Genomic DNA, 18,922 nt, shown 5'->3' with positions numbered 1-18,922 from the left:
AAATCCCAGCACCCCAGTCTCCAGTGTCTTGGAAACACTTTGATTCACAGGCACCCAGGCTGAAAGGAAGGTTTTTGGAGGGATGGCATCATTTGACATAACTATGATGGAGCTCTTAGTTATGTTAACCAAGCAGGATCTCAGGCATATTTTTAAAATATTGTTCAGTGAAAGCTTTTCGGTTGAAAGCATTTTTTTTAAAGAATAACTTTATTACCTGCAGCTCTTCTAAGCAATGAGTCTCTTGGAATAATTACAGGTTCATTTTCTTCCAAGTCACTTTCAGACTTAGACTCATCATCTGACCATGGATTTCGTTTCTTTACTTTTTTTATACCAGGCTTTGTGGTAGATGGTGTTCTTCTCACTCTTGTAGCTAGAACACAAGTAAATTTTAAGTATTTTTAAGTATTGTCCTATTTGTCTATAGGAACATTTATAAGACTATAAAGAAACAATTACAAAGATAAGCAAAAGACACTCTTAAAGTGTTTAATGACTAAAGTATTTATACACTGTATCCATCTTGAATGCCATCCACTGAGGAAGATACTGTATGCAACCTGATTTGTAGAGTCCTTTTGTTTGTTCAACAAGCAGTTGGCTGAAATGCTTAACACTACCAATAGAAAGAAAGGTCTTTTAAGTTTGAGACACATCAAAAAGTGAACAAGTAATTGGTGCTAAGCCGGGGGTGGGGTGGGGGGGAGGGATTTGAAGACCTAGAGGGTTGGCATCTAGACAGAGTTCTAGTGTAGATAGCACTAGAGGTAAGAACTGAGCTCAAGTATTGCATCACAAAATAGGCAGCAAACTAGTGGGATAGTTGACTCCTTGTGACATATTGGTGGCAGCGGTGAGATCCAAAAGACCCATTGTGGTGGGTGAGTCTCACCATGACACTGGTACACATAGAATACATCACGTCCATCTGTTATCTCTGGTCACTGATAACTGTGAGATTACCAGTCTCATTTTACTCCCCCAAACCTTCCTGATACATGGAAAATTAAGCTCCTGATTAAGTTGTGTGGATTAAAAGGAGTGCTCCTTGGGTACTCATCCCAATGAGGACTTCCCTGATCTGTGAGGATGAGATGCAAGTGAAGCCACTTCCCAAACAAGCTGTGAAGCTCAGACTGAGTTTCCCCTACAAAGAGAGGACATGCAGAAGGGTGAAGGTGTGTTGCAACTAAGACATAGGAGAGTGAGTGGTGTCAGGAGTGAAGCCAAACCCTAAATCTCATGTGAACAGCAGAAAGGATGGGTAGAGGATTCAGGCCTCCCACCTCACTGAGGTTCCTCACAGCTTTTCTGCCCCTTTTAGCAGAGAAAATTAAAATTGCCTCAGACATTTCAACAAATTCTACACACTGACTGTGCATATGGCTGATGGTTCTTTTTAAATAAGACCCGAATGTGAGCAAGGCAATTTTTTACTTCCATGTCTCCATGTGAGTTACCCTTCTGCTATTCATAGAATAGATTGATGGTTTTTTGTAACATCTGAAGTTTACTAACCAGGATCCTTCTTTTCTCTCTTAGGTTTCGGTGTCTTAGCCACTGGGCCAGAGCTATTTAGCATATCTTCCCCAGGATCTTCTACTGGTGTGACACCAAATTCCTCATCAAATTCCAGTTTTATTGCTATAGTATCAAGATCTCCCTAAAAATTAAAAACAAAATAAGTGAAGTTAGCGTGGTGGTTAAGAATTGATGCAAACTGGGAAGTAAATTCAACTCAAGCGATTGCCTCCAAGAAACTTCCTTCACTCAGCTTCTGTCTCTCATTCTCAAAGAGGAAGAACTTGGCAAAGCCACCTCTGATTATTCTTTGCCTAAGAAAACACTAAGAAATTAATGTGGTCATCATAAAATGACAGAACCATTACTGGTATTATCAATATTACTGATGCTACTGTTAAGAATGTGGTAACAGATATGAAATAGTTGATAACCTAAGGAAAGTATTATATCAGTGTCAGTATAACTTGAATATAATACAGTGCCAATTTTGGACAATAATTTAGCATGCCTGCTTACAAGACCTTGGAAAAATTACTTTGTGGATTACAGCATGGGATATTCCAAGAGCTATAGTCCTCAAAGTTCTATGCTGCTTTCTATGGGACAGCCAGACAGAAAAACAAACAAATAGATATAGATGATTAAAAAGGAAACCAACAGTTTGTCCTGGATCCCAGAAGGATGCAGTTAACACTGCACAGCCTCAACCTAGAGGATAGTCCACTGAAGAAAGCTGAGAACAGAATGTTCTAAACTACCCCCTTGGATGTAGCTCAGTTTCATCTTTGGCAACTCAAGAAGGTGAAAGCTAAAAAGTTTCGGTCATTCTATATTTTTTAATTTATTTTTTTAATTTAAAGGTATTTAAACATATATAACAACATACAAGATACATGAAACATACAAAATACATAAAATAACACACACAAAAACAGCTAACTAACCTAAACCACACAAGAGACACAGCCATGTTAGTCTGGAATATCATTATACAAGGGGATCTTGTAGTACCTTATAGACTAATTGTGAGAAAGACGTTGTAGCATACACTTTTGTACATTTGGTCCAATTCCTCAGATGCATGGAGTAAAGGGATGCCCAGGAAGGACATTTATAATCAGACTGTATGAACAGTCATAGAAATGCAAAACTTGTGGGGATGGTAATGAGGTGTCAAATTCAGTTTTAACTATCGTCACTGAGGGACGAAATCAGTAGACAGATCTTGCCTATGACCAAAGTCAGTGGATGACTATATGAATAGTGGAGGGAATATTGGAATATGGTGTGTGAAGTTTGCAAACAAAAGCAGATATGATAAATTGGCTATGAGCATCTTCATGAGGTTGGGGTGTGGCCTGGGATGAGAGGTGAAATGCACTGATTATGGAGAGTATTCCATCTCTAAACATAAGCTGAGCCATGTTAATTCATGATATACTCTTCCCTTTCACTATTAAAATATTTTTAAATGAAGACACAGAAAACTATTCATTTTAGTATGTCTAAAGAACTGCACATATAGAGACAAACATTTAAAAATAAATTTACAATAGTATGGTATTAATTCCTCTCACCCATTATTGATACTGTATACATGCTGCTTTATGTCACCAGTTAATTTTTATAAAACAATGCATTTCTAAAACAGAAACATTCCCAGCCTACATCACCTATCATCTCCAAATCTACTATGGTTATACTACTATGGTCTGCTCAAACTTTTATAGGTATTTACAACACATTTAAAATTTGTCCAACTGTATTAGCAACCTGGGTCTTTTCTGTAAAAATGATACAATCAATTAGCATCAGTAATCCAGATAAGACAGAAATACTGTTGGGCAGGGATATTGAGGATCTAGGCCAGGGATATGAAAAGAAGAATCTTGCATTCCCTTAGATTAGGTCTGCACAACATACGGCCCAGGGGCCGCATGCAGTCCACCAAAGGATTTTGGGTGGCCCGTGAGAATGTCGAACAACTTCAAGGCTCTCCTGAGGAGAAGGCCAGGCAGCAGAGAAGGAAGATGGGCAATGCTTGCAGAGCAAGGCTCCTCCACCATCTGGCTTTCTCCTGAGGAGGAGGCCGGGTGGCAGCAGTGGAGGAAGATGGGCAAATACTTGCCCTACAAGGGTCCTACACTACTAGGCTTTCTCCTGAGAAGGCTAGATGGAGAATGAGGATGGGTGAACACTTGCAGTGCTCCTCAGCTGCTCAGCTTTCTCTTGAGGAGAAAGCCAGGCAGAGGGGGAGGAGGACAGAATTAGGCTTACAATCTAAAAAGACACAACACAAAAGGAGAAGGGAGAGGTGGTGGGGAAGGGGATCAGGTCCAGCAGTTCTTCTCTATCTCTGAGGCCTGGACCAAGGCAGATGGAATGGAGGAAGGGCTTGGGTTCTTAATAACTATTATTAATTAATATCTAATTAAAACCTATCTGCAGCCCAAAGAAGTTAACCTATTTAAATTTTGGCCCCTTCCTACTGCCAAGTTGTGCAGATATGCTCTAGATGTCACTAGATTGCAACATGCAGAATTCTACACCATTGGCTTTGCTGGAAGCTGCAATCTGATGATATCTGGAAGGCACCTGATTCCCACTCATGTCAGCTGAATGTCCATACAGCTGACTATATATCCCAAAACATGGAACAGTCTTCCCAGAGAGGTATCTCTGGTGATGTAGTTGGTCACTTTTACTCAAGGATTAAAACAATTGTAACTCAGAGGGTATTAAAGTATTTCCTTCCTTGTTTTACTGTTTTTTGTTGTTTCTGTCCTGAATTGTGAACTGAACTATTTTGAATTTAAAAATACAGAAAATAAACTGAACAAACAAGTAAATGTAAGGTATTCTAAACAAACACTTAAGATTAATAAAACAGACTGACTTGCCTTCTTTTTTTTCAGTAGTTTCTTACTGGCATCAGCTTTCATAGCAGAAGTAATCTGTGGAACTATTCTCCTACCAAAAGGTGAGGGCATGGTCTCTTCTAAGTGAAGTTTCTTCACCTTGGGTTTACCAACTTTGCCTTTTATAGGTTTACCAGCCATTCCAGCAAGGACATCCTCTCTTTCCTGAGCTTCTACTTTCTAAAAAAATGAAGATGAAAGTAAAATATGAAAAACTTCTGAAATCAGGTGTGATATACAGAAATTCTCTATACTTTTTCATAATTTTAAACATGAAATTGTCCTTAATGCTGAAGCTTGCTACACATTATTCTGAATCCATGGGACTTACTTCTAAGGAGTACTTCTTACTCTAATTCTAACATGAACAGTGTATTACCTTATTATTGCTTTCCCTAACCATAAACCAGCACAAAAGCTGTGGGTTACACCAGACACTTCAAAACTGAACTGATTCCTTGCTGGGCTGTCAAGAACACTTGGAAGTGAAAACAAATGTGATACCAAGGTGAAATACAAGGTATGAACATGGCTCATACAAGGAAACAGTTTAATGTATCCCAACAGCACAACAGCCTCTCTGTTTGTGAGAACAATGTCCACATAACTTATAACACTACTTGAAAATCATTTGGCTCAACACTACACTCTTGTCATCAACCTAAGAAAGGGTAGACCAAGGCAAATTTATTTCTGCATTTACTAATCATGATTTCTAAGGGGCGGAACAGACCGCCCCAAAGGGGTGGCTTGAAGCTGCCCCTAAGAGAGCCGGGTTGGGGTGCAGCAAGCACACACCATGACCTCCATCTGGCTTTTTGCCAGCCCCAAAAGAAGTGGCAAATTGCCGCTCCTCTTTGAGCCAGCAAAAAGCTGGCTTTTCTCTCCCTGTTGTGGCTTTATGGCATTCCTGCAGTGTGCAGCGTGTAAACACCATACTGCCAGAGAGCTGTGCAGCCAGCCCACGTATGAGTAGGCAGGCGGCATGACATCAGCTTTCAGGTGGCTTCAGAGTGTTCAGTGCCAAAATGCCGCACTCTGAAGCCGTCCAGAAGCCAGCGTGAAGAGGAGGTCTGTTTTGCCCCTAAGTAAGATTTGTTATTGTTGTTATTGTATGCCTTCAAGTCATTTCTGACTTATGATAACCTTAAAGCAAACCTATCATGGAATTTTCTTGGCAGGTTCAAAAATATTCTTTTTTTTAAAGAGAAAAGGCACACAGGCAACATCTTTGATAAGATACGCTTCAATCTGCGAGTTGCAGAATAAGAGCCGAAAACTTGGCAGAAAGTGTAAAATTCTAGACAATACACTTAATCTCAACACAAGCAAGTTCACTGTAAGACCTACAAGCTATGGAACCCTCTGGACATCTAGCCTTTACTCCACTGTAATATGTTCTACAAAGGCATGTATAAGAACATACCACAAGTCTCAAAGTACACTGATTCCCCTTTCACTTGTTTCCAATAGACTCTGTCTCATGAAAATCATCAACAGTCCCAAACTACCTGCCTAAACTAAAACTAAGACATTACTTCTTTATGTATACACAGGTATGAACAGGACAGCATACATCAAGCTCTTCTATAAAAGCTGCTAGATCTTCTTTCCAAAGATCTGGAGGAGATTTTCTCTTGAGGTCACTGAGTTCCTTTCCCTAAAATATAAAAGATAATAAACATAGTAAAAACTTTATGAATTAATGAACATATTCTGAATATTCAAGAAAAGCTAATGTTATTAAAACAAGGGACTGTGACTATAAGCTATCATTGTGCAAAAATTATCATAAATTATTTTTCTTATACATATGCTTTGTCACAAATATTCTAAGATGAAAAAGCAGATTAGCACACTTAAAACTACAAACACGACAGGGGGAAAAACCCCACCAAACAGTTACAACTAAATACTGCAGTCATGTCATTAATACAAAGAAGTCTCACCTACAGCAGCTTAGAAATTAGGTCCAAGTTTAAAATTCTGAAAGATACTTACTTTTGCATCTCGCTGCTTAATGATCTCTTCTACTTTCTCTTTAGTAAGACACCACAAAGACATATTTAAGATGTAATTGAAATCTGGGCCTGAGGTAGATCCTGAAGAGGAGGAACTGTCATCATTCAGATTCTGCGTTTCTTCCTCTTCTGCAGCCTTAAAAAAAATCAAATTATTTATGCTATTATATATACTTCCTACAGCTGCGAAAAGATACAAGTTCCAGCTTCGTATTTTTTAAAAATACAACTCTATCTTATTAGTGATATAAAGATGGGAGACTCATGCTTTTAAAAACATTTCCCAACAAATAATAGCTGCAAGAACAAAATAATAATAATAATCCATCTGATTAAATGGGTGACAGTTCACATGAGTTTATGCCAAGTTGCATGTCTTAGTCTTTCAAGTAGCACCATACTTTTAGTGGGGTTTTTTTATAATGCATTTATCGAAACTCTTGTAGATTCTGGTAGAAGCAGAAAATAAAATATAGCCAGATAATTTTAAAAGAAAAAATAGGACTGTTAAAACTGTAGATAATGTATCAAAGATATGAACTATTAAGCACATTCTGGTGTGCTGGTAGATCTCCCAGTAAAATAAAATTTTCCTGTTCATTACACCAATCAATCTGTCTACATATGAAATGATATGTGAAGTTTTCCCAAAAGGCTGCTGTGAATGGCAAAAGGAAAACACAAGTAAGCCTCAAGGGATGCTCAAACTACTGTCATTCAGAATTAGTACCCGTGGCGGGCAATGTGGAGCCTCAGTCACCACACACTGGTATGGAAAAGGCTGAGAGAGGATTTTAAGTGCTAACAGCTGAGCAGTTATAAATTCAGCCTCCATCAAGAAGCCTGACTGTGCTTAGAAATTTACAGACCTTCCCATTCTGTGCAAGGAGGGCACTAGGATCAACTTATAAATATGATCCTGCAGTCTTTCTACATATATTGTTTTTGAATGCCTGACTAGAGCTAATTGTTATTGCTGGCTGCCCTTGAGTTGGCCCTGACTCATGGCAACCCTGTGGATCAGACACCTCCAAGATTGGAGGCACTGCTCTGCTCAATCCCTGAAAACTTATGCCCGTTACCCTCTGACTGAGTCCATCCTTCTTGCTTGCAGTCTTCCCCTCCTTCTTCTATCCTCCACCTTTCCTAGCATTATTATTTTTTCTAATAATCCATGCCTTCTCATTATTTGGCCAAAGTACAACAGCCTCAGTTTGATCATCTTGGCTTCCAAGGAGCGTTCTGATTTGATCTGTTCAAGGACCCATCTGTTTGACTTTCTGGCTGTCCATTGTATCCTAAGCACTCTTCCCCAGTACCACATCTCAAATGAGCTAATTTCCTTTCTGTTGGCTTCCTTCACTGTCCAACTCTTGCATTCATACATGGTAAGGGGAATACCTGACTTTGGGGCCATGCTGTACTTTATATACTCATGTATAAGTCTAGAAATTTAGGTTTGAAAAATTGACCCCAAAAACTGAGTCAACTTATCTACAGGTCAATGTAAGCACTGTACTTTAAATCATATCTCTACATACCTACCTACCATCCCCTGGTGAAAGACAAGAGTTTAATCTGCCCTGGAAGTACTGACACCCTTCTACTCTCTCCTCCATCCAGCCTATAGTATGAGCACAAATAGTTATGTCTCATGGAATTTTGTAAGTTTGTTGGCATTGTTTTCCTTTGTCATTTACATCCTTCATTACATGCCCCTAAGTTTTACTCCCGACTTATCTACGGGTCATATCAAAATCCATAATTTTAGCCACAAAATCTGCCCTCATGAGACCGATTTATAGTCCAGTATATACAGTATATCTTTGCTCTTCAGGATCTTTTCTAGTTCTTTCATAGCTGTCCTACCAATTTCTAGTCTTCTTATTTCTTGACTGCAGTCTCCACTCTGGTAAATGTTTGAGCCTAGGTTTGGGAATTCTTTGACTATTTCATTTTCCTCATTGTCCAGATTGAATTTATGTATTTCTTCTGTGGTCACTGTATTTGTTTTCTTTATATTCAACATTAACCCTGTCTTTGCACTCTCATCTTTGACCTTCCTCAGTAGCTGTTCCAAGTCTGTGATGTTTTCCACCAATATTATTGTGTTCCTTCCTCTTATCTTCACTCCTTCCTTTCTGAGTCTATGATGTTTTCAGCACATACTGTAAATACATGTGTATACATTCTTTTACAAAAGAACAGCCCCAAAAAACCTAGGTCAACTTATACATGGGTCAATATAGTAACTTCCCCAGGCCAGCTGTCTCCCGAAAAGACAGCTGGGCTGTGAGGAGCAGGCAGAGCAAGTATTCACCCTGAAGCCTTGTTCCCAGCCTTGCAGCCCCTCAAAGGACAACCAGGGTAGGAAGAGAAGGGAGGGAAAACACTTATTCCAACGTCTTCTCCTCAGCTCAGCTGTTTTCCGAGGGAACAGCTGGGCTATGGAGGGGGAGGAAGGGTGCTGAGACTCTATGTTTTAATTTCAACTTATCCACAGGTCATATCAAAATCCCTAATTTTGGGCTCAAAACCTGCCCTCAACTTACACATGAGGTCAACTTACAGTCAATAATATATGGTAAATTGAACATATAGGATGATAGTATGCAGCCTTGCCTGACCCCTTTATAATTGAGGCCCACTCTGTTTCTTCGAATTCATTTCTTGTAGTGACCTCTTGTCCTTGGTAAAGATATCTCATTAGGATTATCAGATGTAGCACCTCCATGTCCTTGAGTGCGTTCCATAGCTTTTAATGATCTATGCTTTGCTATAGTCTATAAAACACATGCTTATTTTTTTCTGAAATTCCTTGGTGTGCTCCATTAACCATCTTATGTTTGTGATGTGGTCCCTGGTGCCTCTTCCTTTTCTGAATCCCACCTGTTCCTTGGAATCTCTTTCCCTTGTATAGAGTCTATGCTGGAGAATTTTGAGCATTATTTTGCTTATGTGTGATATTAATGCTATGGTCCTATAGTTGCTGCATTCTTTTGTATCTCCTTTCTCTTGGATTGAGATGTATATTTATTATTTCCAATCTGTTGGCCACCTCGTTTTTCATTTTGTTGGCATATTTTATTTAACACTAGTGTTGCTTGTCTGTGTGCATTGAAGTAGTTCACTCTTATCTAATTCAATACATACATATTAATGAAAGCAAATGTGACTTGCTCCATCAAATGTGTATTAAAGGCCAAAGCCAAAAATCCCATTGTCATTTAAACAACATAAGTGGTATGCCTCTAAAGCTCTAGGTGCAGCATATACTTATATTAGTTGGTTAAGCGCTCATGTTTTGTGTCAGAAGTCCTACAGATAGGACTGTCCCAAATATACAAGAGAGACTGGAAATCTCTTTCAGACTATGGGTCACATTGCCTCATGGCTAGTCTTCCCAATATCACATGCTAGCACCAGTCCTCCTCCTTCTGTTTCTGGCTCCTCCTTCTTACTTCCCTTCACAGCAGCTGTGATATACTAGAGACTGCTAGTGCTGGGAGGCACCAGGGGCACCTAGTATTGGAGGGCACCTCTCACAACCACTACATAAGGCCAGTATCATGCCATAGACACAGTGCAACTGCCCCATTTACCTGGAGTACTACCAGCCCCACCCTCATCTGCCTCACCACCTGTAGGCACACATTCTGCAGGGAATGCCTCCAGCCATGCTTCCAAGTAATCTTTCTGCTCACTTTGCTCCACGCCCTTGGATGGAGAAACAATTCTCCTCCTTTAAGGCTCCCAGCCAAGGTGGTAGCAAGAAGGAGGTTTACTCTTTTATATTTATTGTTTTTATGTACAGCGCTGTGTAAATCTACAGCGCTATATGAATAATAATAATAATAATAATAATAATAAGATCCAACATCATGCCCTGTGCTAATGTTTAGGAAGTTTGCTCCTGTCATTGCAGCTTCAAAGTCCATTCCCAGCAATATCATCAACTATTCTATCTACCGCTATCGTGGATCAGAGTTTGGACCAACAAGAAGTGGTGAAGCACTACCGTATTTTCCAGCGTATAAGACCATTTTTAGCCCCGTCTTATACGCCAGGTTGTGTTTGGCGGATTCCACAAAGACAGGCGAATGGCGTAGCCACCTCTCTGTCTCCAGGGTGTGTGTGTGTCCTTGCGGGTTCCTATCCCAGCAGGCACTGCAGTTGGGCTCTTTCTCGCCGCCATTGCTGGTTTCAGGGGCTGGAAAAAGGAGCGGAGAAGTGGCTCCAGAGCCAGTCCAGCAGGAGAGGGATGGTTGGGCTGAGGGAAAGAGCTGGTCCTTTATGACTTGCCGCAGCCGCCCAGGATACTCTGGTCCAGCGGCTTCTTCCGCGGTGTTGAGTGCCCTTTTGGGCCGGACTGTGGGAGGCCCTACTGCCACTTGCAACACCCACCTTCCAGGCCTCCACAGAGGCCCCTCAAGCTGGCGCACGTGGGCACCAAACCCCCTTAATTCGGCCTATAGAAGGCCAGGACGCTGCCTGGACACGACTTGAGGGTCGTCTTATACGCCCAGTCATCTTATACGCCAGAAAACATGGTACATGTAAAACCACTGTAACAACTATGAAGTGGTATGCCCACTCTTCTTAGCAAAATCTTGGGATGACCTCAGTTATAAAAGTGACAACTTTCTACATCTCCTGCAACAATACAACATTCTGCCATGGCACGTTTGTGCGTTATAATATTGATGGAAGCAGCTGCTTTACAAACTGCACTGGCTTTCTCCTTCTTGAGGAACCGAAGGCAAACTTTGAGCCACAGATTGGAACTTCTGTTGGGTTTTGCTGTTGGGCATGCTAATGCACATCACGCTCTAACACTGTGTGCAAGATGTTTGTGAAAATTGCAATGTAAGACAAGAAGAACGATAACAATTGTAATCTCCACAAGGATTCCTGTCTCCCATTGAATAGTTTGGCATGTCCAAGAGAATTTTTTAAAGGACTAATTTGCTCTGCAGTGTCAGTAAGGCAGGACCCAAGACCCAGCATTGTACTTCTGTAGGATCCTGCTTCCTCTATCAGAATTAGCATTTTCCCCTGCCCTCCAGCCTCATGCTTTTCTGCAGACTCTATGCATCCTAAAAATCTGCTCTGGGAGGTCTCAAAAACTATCTGGAACAGGTTGCGACACTAAAGAAGGCTGCAACAAGAGCATAGAAGGGAAAAGTTTTGATTCTACTAGTGTTGGATATGGCAATAAACAATTGGATCCTGGCTAAAGAGAGGAAAATGTGGGCTAGGGAAAGAAGCAGCATACACCACATCTGAATCATCAACCAGCAATTCTTCACCCATGAATTAAAGAATCTTCTTTCTTTCGTAAGTTACCTTTTCTTGTGCTTCCTTCCAGGCTTTCACAGGGTCAGATTCATAGCCTCTCTGGACTAACATCTGAATCAAATCTCTTTTTGATTTATTCTCTATGAGAAACAAAAAAGAACAAATGAATATATTGGGGGGGGGGGACTATTTGTTTGTATGTCAGGGAATAACAACTGTAGCCCTGTAGATGTTACTTGACTGTAAGTCCCCAAAGCTCTAGTTAACATAGCCAATGGTGAAGGATTATGGGAGCTGCAGCGCAACATGTGGAGTGCTACAGTGTGCACCACAATTTAGTCTTCTTAACTAAATTTTACTTTTTTTGTCTTACCAATGGTAATTTTCCCTTGTATCTTCTCTAGAATAAAACGAGCTTGATTGTTAAGCTTGGTGGATTCTGCCCCTAATATTCCCACAAGCCAGTCCTTGCGCAAGGCGTAATAATTTAATCGTAAATCAAAGAATTCCTTTAGAATTTCTTGTACTGTTTCATATTTCTTTAGACATCCCATGTGATCAAAAAGCACCTGAATAAATATAAAACACTTGATTAAGAGTTATTTCAAAACACTGCATATTTATAGAAAAAACATACAGCATATAATTAAAATGAAAAAAGTACTGCAACCCATTAAGAATTTTTAATATCTTGACTCAAATTTGGATTTCAGTTTTTTTACTTTAATTTCAATTATGACACTGTTGATAAAGCTTCTGAATAATTAAGAGGCATGGAATCAGCTTTCTTAAAGATATACGACATACTTAACATAAAATATTTACATTTCTCTGCTAAAGTATATATATCGGCCGTATTCAAAGTTTGCATGTTAAATAATTAGCCAATCAAAGGCAGACTTTGGTTTAACTGGCAACAGAGCATTCTGTTTGCTATAATGCAACAGTGCTGTCAACAATGTTGTAATTATCAATATGCAATTTGGTACACATGATTAGGAAATGACCTCTGTTTAAATTCAAATAACAGCACAAGTAAAAATGAACAAATAATAGGTGGAAGATCTATGGTTCTTTTAGCCCAGGGGCAGGCAAATATGGTGGTGGTGGTGGTGGTGGTGGGACAAGCCCAATTTACATGTCCCCTCCAATTTTCCTGTGGGCCACAGAAGTCTGTCTATGCTCCAGAGCAGTTTTTTTAACTATATATCAGCAAAAATGGCAACCAGGATTTCACTTCCAATGCCTGTTTTGGCAGTTATATGGATGTAAAAGAGGTTGTATGGTGAAGGATCTCCTGTGAGTTCGAGGGGATGATAGAGAGTGTTTGTGGCATAGTTTGGTGAAGAAAATCATCTCAAAATTGCAGTTTTAAAAAACTTGAAAAAACAAGGTGCTCTATCGGCTCCAGAGAATGGTGGGAAGCTTTGAATGCTTAAAAAATAGGGTTTGGGAACCACGTGTGACTCATGGGCTGCATGTTACCCATCCCTCCTTTAGCTACTTCTATTTCAAGAAGAATGATGTGGCAGTAAATCAATCACCAGGCACACCCATGACATTCAAGCACCAAAGTTACAATCATTACAGTCAAGCAAGAAATAAAGTTTACTTAATTTCTTTTTGTACAGAAGTACATGTGGAAAAATATGCATTTGGTCAGGCGCTGTAAGAATATTCTGCCATCAGAAAAAAGTATTAGTCTGGTAGTCAAACATATAGAAAAGTTACCATAGAATTACAAGTTAGACTTGTCTGAAGCTTAAAGACTTTATGAAGTCCAGCAGCCTCTGCCTGAGCAAGCTTTTCTTCTGTCATTTTTACAACAAATTTCACAGTTGTATCAGTGTGATATTCTTTGTAATCTGAAATTAATGCTGGTGTTTTTTCAGTCCCATTCAACATTGGTTCCAACACCTGTTCTTTGTAAACCTAAAAACATTAAAAAGTAAAAATTAGCTACTTAAAGCAAAACAGAAACATTCAACATTTCACATTACAGGTATCTTAATAGCATTTACCTGAGTCCATGTTCTAACTGGAAGCTCTGTAATTTCTACTGTGTTCCTGTCAACCACAAATATTTCTCCACTCACTACATATTGGTTCAGACCAAGTTCCTGGATTGTTCCTTTAAAGTTTTTGTAGTTTGGAAGCTGAAACAAAGTATATTTGACACATTAATAACATATTCCCTAACAAAGCTCAGTTTACAATCCATTCTTAAAAGTAAGCCCACTAAAAGTAATGGGACTTGCACAATTTTAAGTGTAATTTAATTTCATTTTTAATTTAAGTGTCATTAATTTCAGTGAGTCAGCACTAAATATTCTTAATTCTGGTCCTAATACTCTAATTTTAGGGGGTTTTAAGAAAGAAAAATCTAATGCTTGAATAGTATTTAGAAATAATACAGCATTTATCTATAAAAGGGGCATGGGATGCAAGGTCCACAGTCTGTCAGTCCTCAACCCATTTTTCTGGTCTCCAAGCCAAATCCCTCCTTGATTTTTATCACCACCTCCACCATCATTATCACCACTTATATCATACAAGACTTGTTACAAGACTTGAAATCAAGAACTAAAAATCAATTATTTTGATTTTTTTTCAAAATAAATATCCCTGAACATTACACCTCTGTTTTCTCTTGGAGGAGCACTTTGTCTTTTAAATCCATTCCCAAAGTTTAAAAAACCCCAAGAGGTACAAACTGAAAGAAAATTCCTGTTCACTTTTGGAGGAATTCATGGACAATTCTGGACCAAACATGCACTAGAACAGCCCACTGCAGGTAAACAGGGGTGAAGGTTATTCCCTATCACAGCTGCCCACATGCAACATGGGAATACCAAACTACAGTGGTCCCTTGGTATCTACTGGGGTTTGGTTCTGGGACCCCCTGTGGATACCAAAATCTATAGATGCTCAAGTCCCATTATATACAATGGCATAATAAGATGGTGTTCCTTATACAACATGGTAAAATCAAGGTTTGCTTTTTGGAATTTATTTATATATTAAATATTTTCAAACCATGGATGCTTAAATCCATGGGGGGGGGGGAATCCATGGATATGGAGGGCTGACTGCAATTTTGTGAGGAATTTTAAACTACTGTATATACTCATGTATGAATCTAGAAATTTTAGTTAAAAAAGAGACCCCAAAAATCTGGGTCAACTCATCCACAGGCCAATGTAAGTACAGTGGACATTTACCTTACACAGGGGTTCCATTCTTGACTCCTCTCCTCCCCCACATAAGGCAAAAAACAAGTACGCTTGAGCCCCATTGAATATAATGGGGCTTGGGTGTGGCGGCACTAATGCCATTCATTGTATTGCCGCATGGCTTCAGCAAAAGCTGAAAGTCGTATTAGTGCACCCAGATATAGTGCAGGTGCACTGCACTGTACTTTAACTCTTCTCAAAAAGGGAACCATCCCCTTCTCTGAATAGAGTGGCAAAAGGCGACAGCTTAGTCTATCCTGGGAGCACCTAGAAGAAGCATCAACCCTCTCTACTCTCCCTGCCATAGTGCCACTTCTGGTCTTCTTGAATGCCTGAGTGGGAAAATGGTGATGGTGGTGGAAGCTCTTTGGTGCTTCCCCTCAAAGGAGTTCTGAGAGAAATCAGGCCTTGAAAGATTTAAATAAGACATTTGTGTATGTTTATCAGCTTTTCTGGGTTAAAATTAAGCAGTTATATTAAAGTTAACAGGCTATAACCATTACAAACATAGTCACCATTTTCTTTTCTTTTTGACATGTGCATTTATTTTCTTATCCCTGCCTGTGCCTGGTTGCTTCCCTCACACATCACACAGCCATGATTTACCACAATTCCGTACTCATTCATAAAGCCTTTAGGGTAAGCATAAACAGTTATGTCTGCTGGAATTTTGTAAATTGTTTGGCATGATTTTCCTTTGCTTGTGTTTTACATTCTCTGTTACATGCCCCTAATTTCTACCCTCAACTTCCAATCCATAATTTTGCTGTGCAAAATCTGCCCTTAACTTATACATGAGGCCAACTTATAGTTAAGTATATACGGTAGTAATTCCTGTATCGACAAGTATATCAAATATGGATTATTCATATATAAAATTTATAAATTCATAACATTTAGTATCTTTAGAATAAGCAATTAATTTCTATGTTAGTCCTGGACAAATAACATTTCTTTAAAAGTTCATCATCCTGTGTTTCATCTAGATAAAAGAAAAGTATTGATCATAAAAACCCTAGACTCTTAATATATTGACTTCACCTGGGTCACCAAATTCAAAATAAAGCCTATCATCATCAACATTTCTGCATATATACACCCAAAAAATAGTATCACACCAAAAATAAGACAAATACATCATGCAATAAATTATGTTAGCTTAGAGTGAACATTTCATTACCATGGGATGCGGGTCCAATCCATCCAGCATTCGTCTGACATTGTTCACAATCTCCCTGGTATCATAATTTGGAATTTTGCATGCCCATCCTGTGCCGATGCCCTCAGCACCATTTATTAAGACCATGGGGATTATTGGGATATACCACTCAGGTTCCACACGCTGGTTATCATCATAGAGGAACTTAAGCAGATTATCATCCACTGCAGGAAAAAGCAGTCTTGCTAATGGGCTTTAAAAAGAACAAAAGGGATCAAAGACATTCAGGTGTAATTGTGACTCATTACACTGAAATGTTATCCTATGAAATTAAGAGATATGGATTTTAATCCTCATGAAAGGTGACTGCACTATATTCAGCACTCCAGGTGAAAAGATTTCTTCATTCACTACAATGTTAGAAGAGATATTTATATACAGTCGGCACATATACAGAGTACTGAATCCAAATAAAGAATGAATTTTCTTAACCAAGCCTTGGAGTAGGATACAATGCATAGCAAAGACGGCAGCTGTGTCTCTCTGAAATCTATGGGTCTTAACTGAACTTAACTGGAAGGTACCTCAACTGCACTGAGTATAAACTATTTCAGACCCTAGTCCATTCACTTCAGTATTGTCTTACTTGAAAGCAACAAATGAGTATTAGTTACAAAATGAAGACCTCAAGACTTATGAGTAAAGATGGTTAGGATTAGGTCTTTTCTGTGGGAAAACATATCGTGTTCTACCAAATACAGTGTTTCATAATGGAGTGTACATCATTGCTGCCGGTGATTTAATGACTTTTAGTCTGAAAGATGTGGACACAAAGAAATCAAACTATATGTTAGGTAAGATGGATGATGGGGGGGGGGGGGGGAACCAACAACCCCAAAACACAATCTCACTTGATTTCAAATTAGGTTCACTATGAATTTAGCATTAGTCTTAAAATTAGGCTCACTATAGTTCTGTGTAACCTTGATGAATGACTTGAGATCTGAAAAATTCACTTAAGCTACATCTAGTGCACATTCTCTGTTATAAATATAAGCTTGCCAATCTGGTATTCTTTAATAAGACTTTTAGATTGTTTTGAACATTTTACCTCAGCATAGTGAAGATGTAGCGAGGACTTGCAGCATCTTTGCCACCATGAAGTCTAGTACCAAACTGACCAATAGGCTGTAGCAAACTGACATTGTTACTTCCAACAAAATTCTGAGCCAAGTTGACAATAGTCATCATTAAAGCTTGCTAGAAGAAAATATTAAAGCATTGTTATTATTTTCTGGACAACACTGGCCTTTTCTTCACAAGAAGCCAAACCTATGAGATACTGTACAGCAGATTACTGAGATAATTAGTCAAGGGGCTTCCACGTATGAGAAGCGATTTGGAGGAGTGGGTGAGAAGGGATGACTCTTGTCCCAAGAAATATAACCTAAGCTATACCATCTGCTGAAAGCAATAGCTCTATCGATGAAGAAGAGGTGAGAGCTGAATTGCCACACTAAAATTGGCACAGATTAAAAGTCCAGGCTTATGTTCTTAAACTTGTCCTGTGCAAGTTTAATGAATATAGTAAACAACAAACAACCAGACAATTCATAGTCTTCCCTTTCCTTTTTTCCATACCCACCTCTCCATGGTGGTAGGCTGACATCTCAGCAACAGAACCAGCCAGCTGAGCAACTTTAACTTCACGTTTATCATTTCGCTTAAAGCAAGTGAACAAAACCTTGCGCTGTCCTGGTTTAAAGCCTGTTTTAAAGAATAAATGGTTCTTTAATAAAAGAGATTTGGTGTTGTCTGATCTGAGTCAAAGCAAATTAAAAAACAGAAGTGCATGTATAACAGCACTGTCTTAGATCAAATCTCACTGAAGATGAAAAGATACATCACTTTTCAAAATAATTACATTTTCAAAATGATATATAGACAACACTGTACTTTTTGAAGTTTCACTCACCATCGACAAGGGATGGAATGGACCGCTCATTATCTGAATTGGAGAAAAGAATGAGTTCCTTGTTGATGAAATCATTGTATGTGAGATGTTTTGTTGCTGTACCATATAGAAATTGCTAAAATAAATAAAAATAATGATTACTTTAATATCAACAACCAACACCACTTTTCCCTTCCTCTTCATACTTCTGCATTACCTCTGGTAATCCATGTAACCGACGTTGCCTTCTATCTTCCATAAAATTTGTCAGCCATACTTTTCTGTCATCAATTTTCTTCTTACTGAATGCCTGAAAAGATTTTATATAGCTTAATCACAACTAGGAAAAAAACCTTAGTACAACCAGGGGAAAAATATTTTAGCTTACATTGCCCAAGAACTGTATATACAGTGCGCCCTTGGCTTACGCAGGGGATCCGTTCCGGACCTTCCCCACGCAAGAAGAAAAACTTGTATGCTTGCGCCCCATTCAAGTAAATGGGATGCGACACAATGCCCCACGTGCTCCCACGTGGCTCTCCACCGGTTTGAGCCTATGCTCAAACCCGTGTATGGCGTGGGCGCACTGTATAAACAATTGGACACAAAGCCAGTGGAGATGGTTTCTATGCCTTCTTGGCTGACTTTCATGTGATTCAGATACTCTCCTTTAAGATCTTACTTTGAGGGGTTGTTCCCACTGGCAGGATGAATTGCTTCCTGATTTGCCTTTGCCCCGGTTTGGAAAGCGATTCTAAAAGGTCCCTTGTTCCCACTGTGAAAGGGGATCTTTTCCTTACTGGAGTGGAATT

At 39.3% G+C, this 18,922-nt stretch overlaps 1 protein-coding gene across 1 annotated transcript in view; it reads right to left on the bottom strand.

Annotated features, from left to right (window-relative positions):
- TOP2B (DNA topoisomerase II beta) overlaps window positions 1–18,922 on the bottom strand; it is a 62,580-nt gene that overhangs the window by 12,067 nt on the left and 31,591 nt on the right. Inside the window, exons 17-30 of the mRNA XM_089532925.1 lie at window positions 18,328–18,420; window positions 18,132–18,246; window positions 17,802–17,923; window positions 17,268–17,416; window positions 16,178–16,409; window positions 13,786–13,920; window positions 13,496–13,696; window positions 12,138–12,333; window positions 11,813–11,904; window positions 6,447–6,602; window positions 6,022–6,105; window positions 4,428–4,625; window positions 1,522–1,666; window positions 218–376 (exon numbers count right to left, since the gene is read on the bottom strand). Coding sequence (XP_089389051.1) covers window positions 218–376; window positions 1,522–1,666; window positions 4,428–4,625; window positions 6,022–6,105; window positions 6,447–6,602; window positions 11,813–11,904; window positions 12,138–12,333; window positions 13,496–13,696; window positions 13,786–13,920; window positions 16,178–16,409; window positions 17,268–17,416; window positions 17,802–17,923; window positions 18,132–18,246; window positions 18,328–18,420 — 2,077 coding nt within the window. The remainder of the gene's footprint in view (window positions 1–217; window positions 377–1,521; window positions 1,667–4,427; window positions 4,626–6,021; window positions 6,106–6,446; window positions 6,603–11,812; window positions 11,905–12,137; window positions 12,334–13,495; window positions 13,697–13,785; window positions 13,921–16,177; window positions 16,410–17,267; window positions 17,417–17,801; window positions 17,924–18,131; window positions 18,247–18,327; window positions 18,421–18,922) is intronic.

Source organism: Sceloporus occidentalis, unplaced genomic scaffold (assembly GCF_023333645.1).
Source record: "Sceloporus occidentalis isolate IW3139 unplaced genomic scaffold, rSceOcc1.0.p SCAF_7, whole genome shotgun sequence".
Classification (NCBI taxonomy): domain Eukaryota; kingdom Metazoa; phylum Chordata; class Lepidosauria; order Squamata; family Phrynosomatidae; genus Sceloporus; species Sceloporus occidentalis.
Note: the sequence above shows the minus strand (reverse complement) of the source record. Positions and strands in the feature narration are given on the sequence as shown.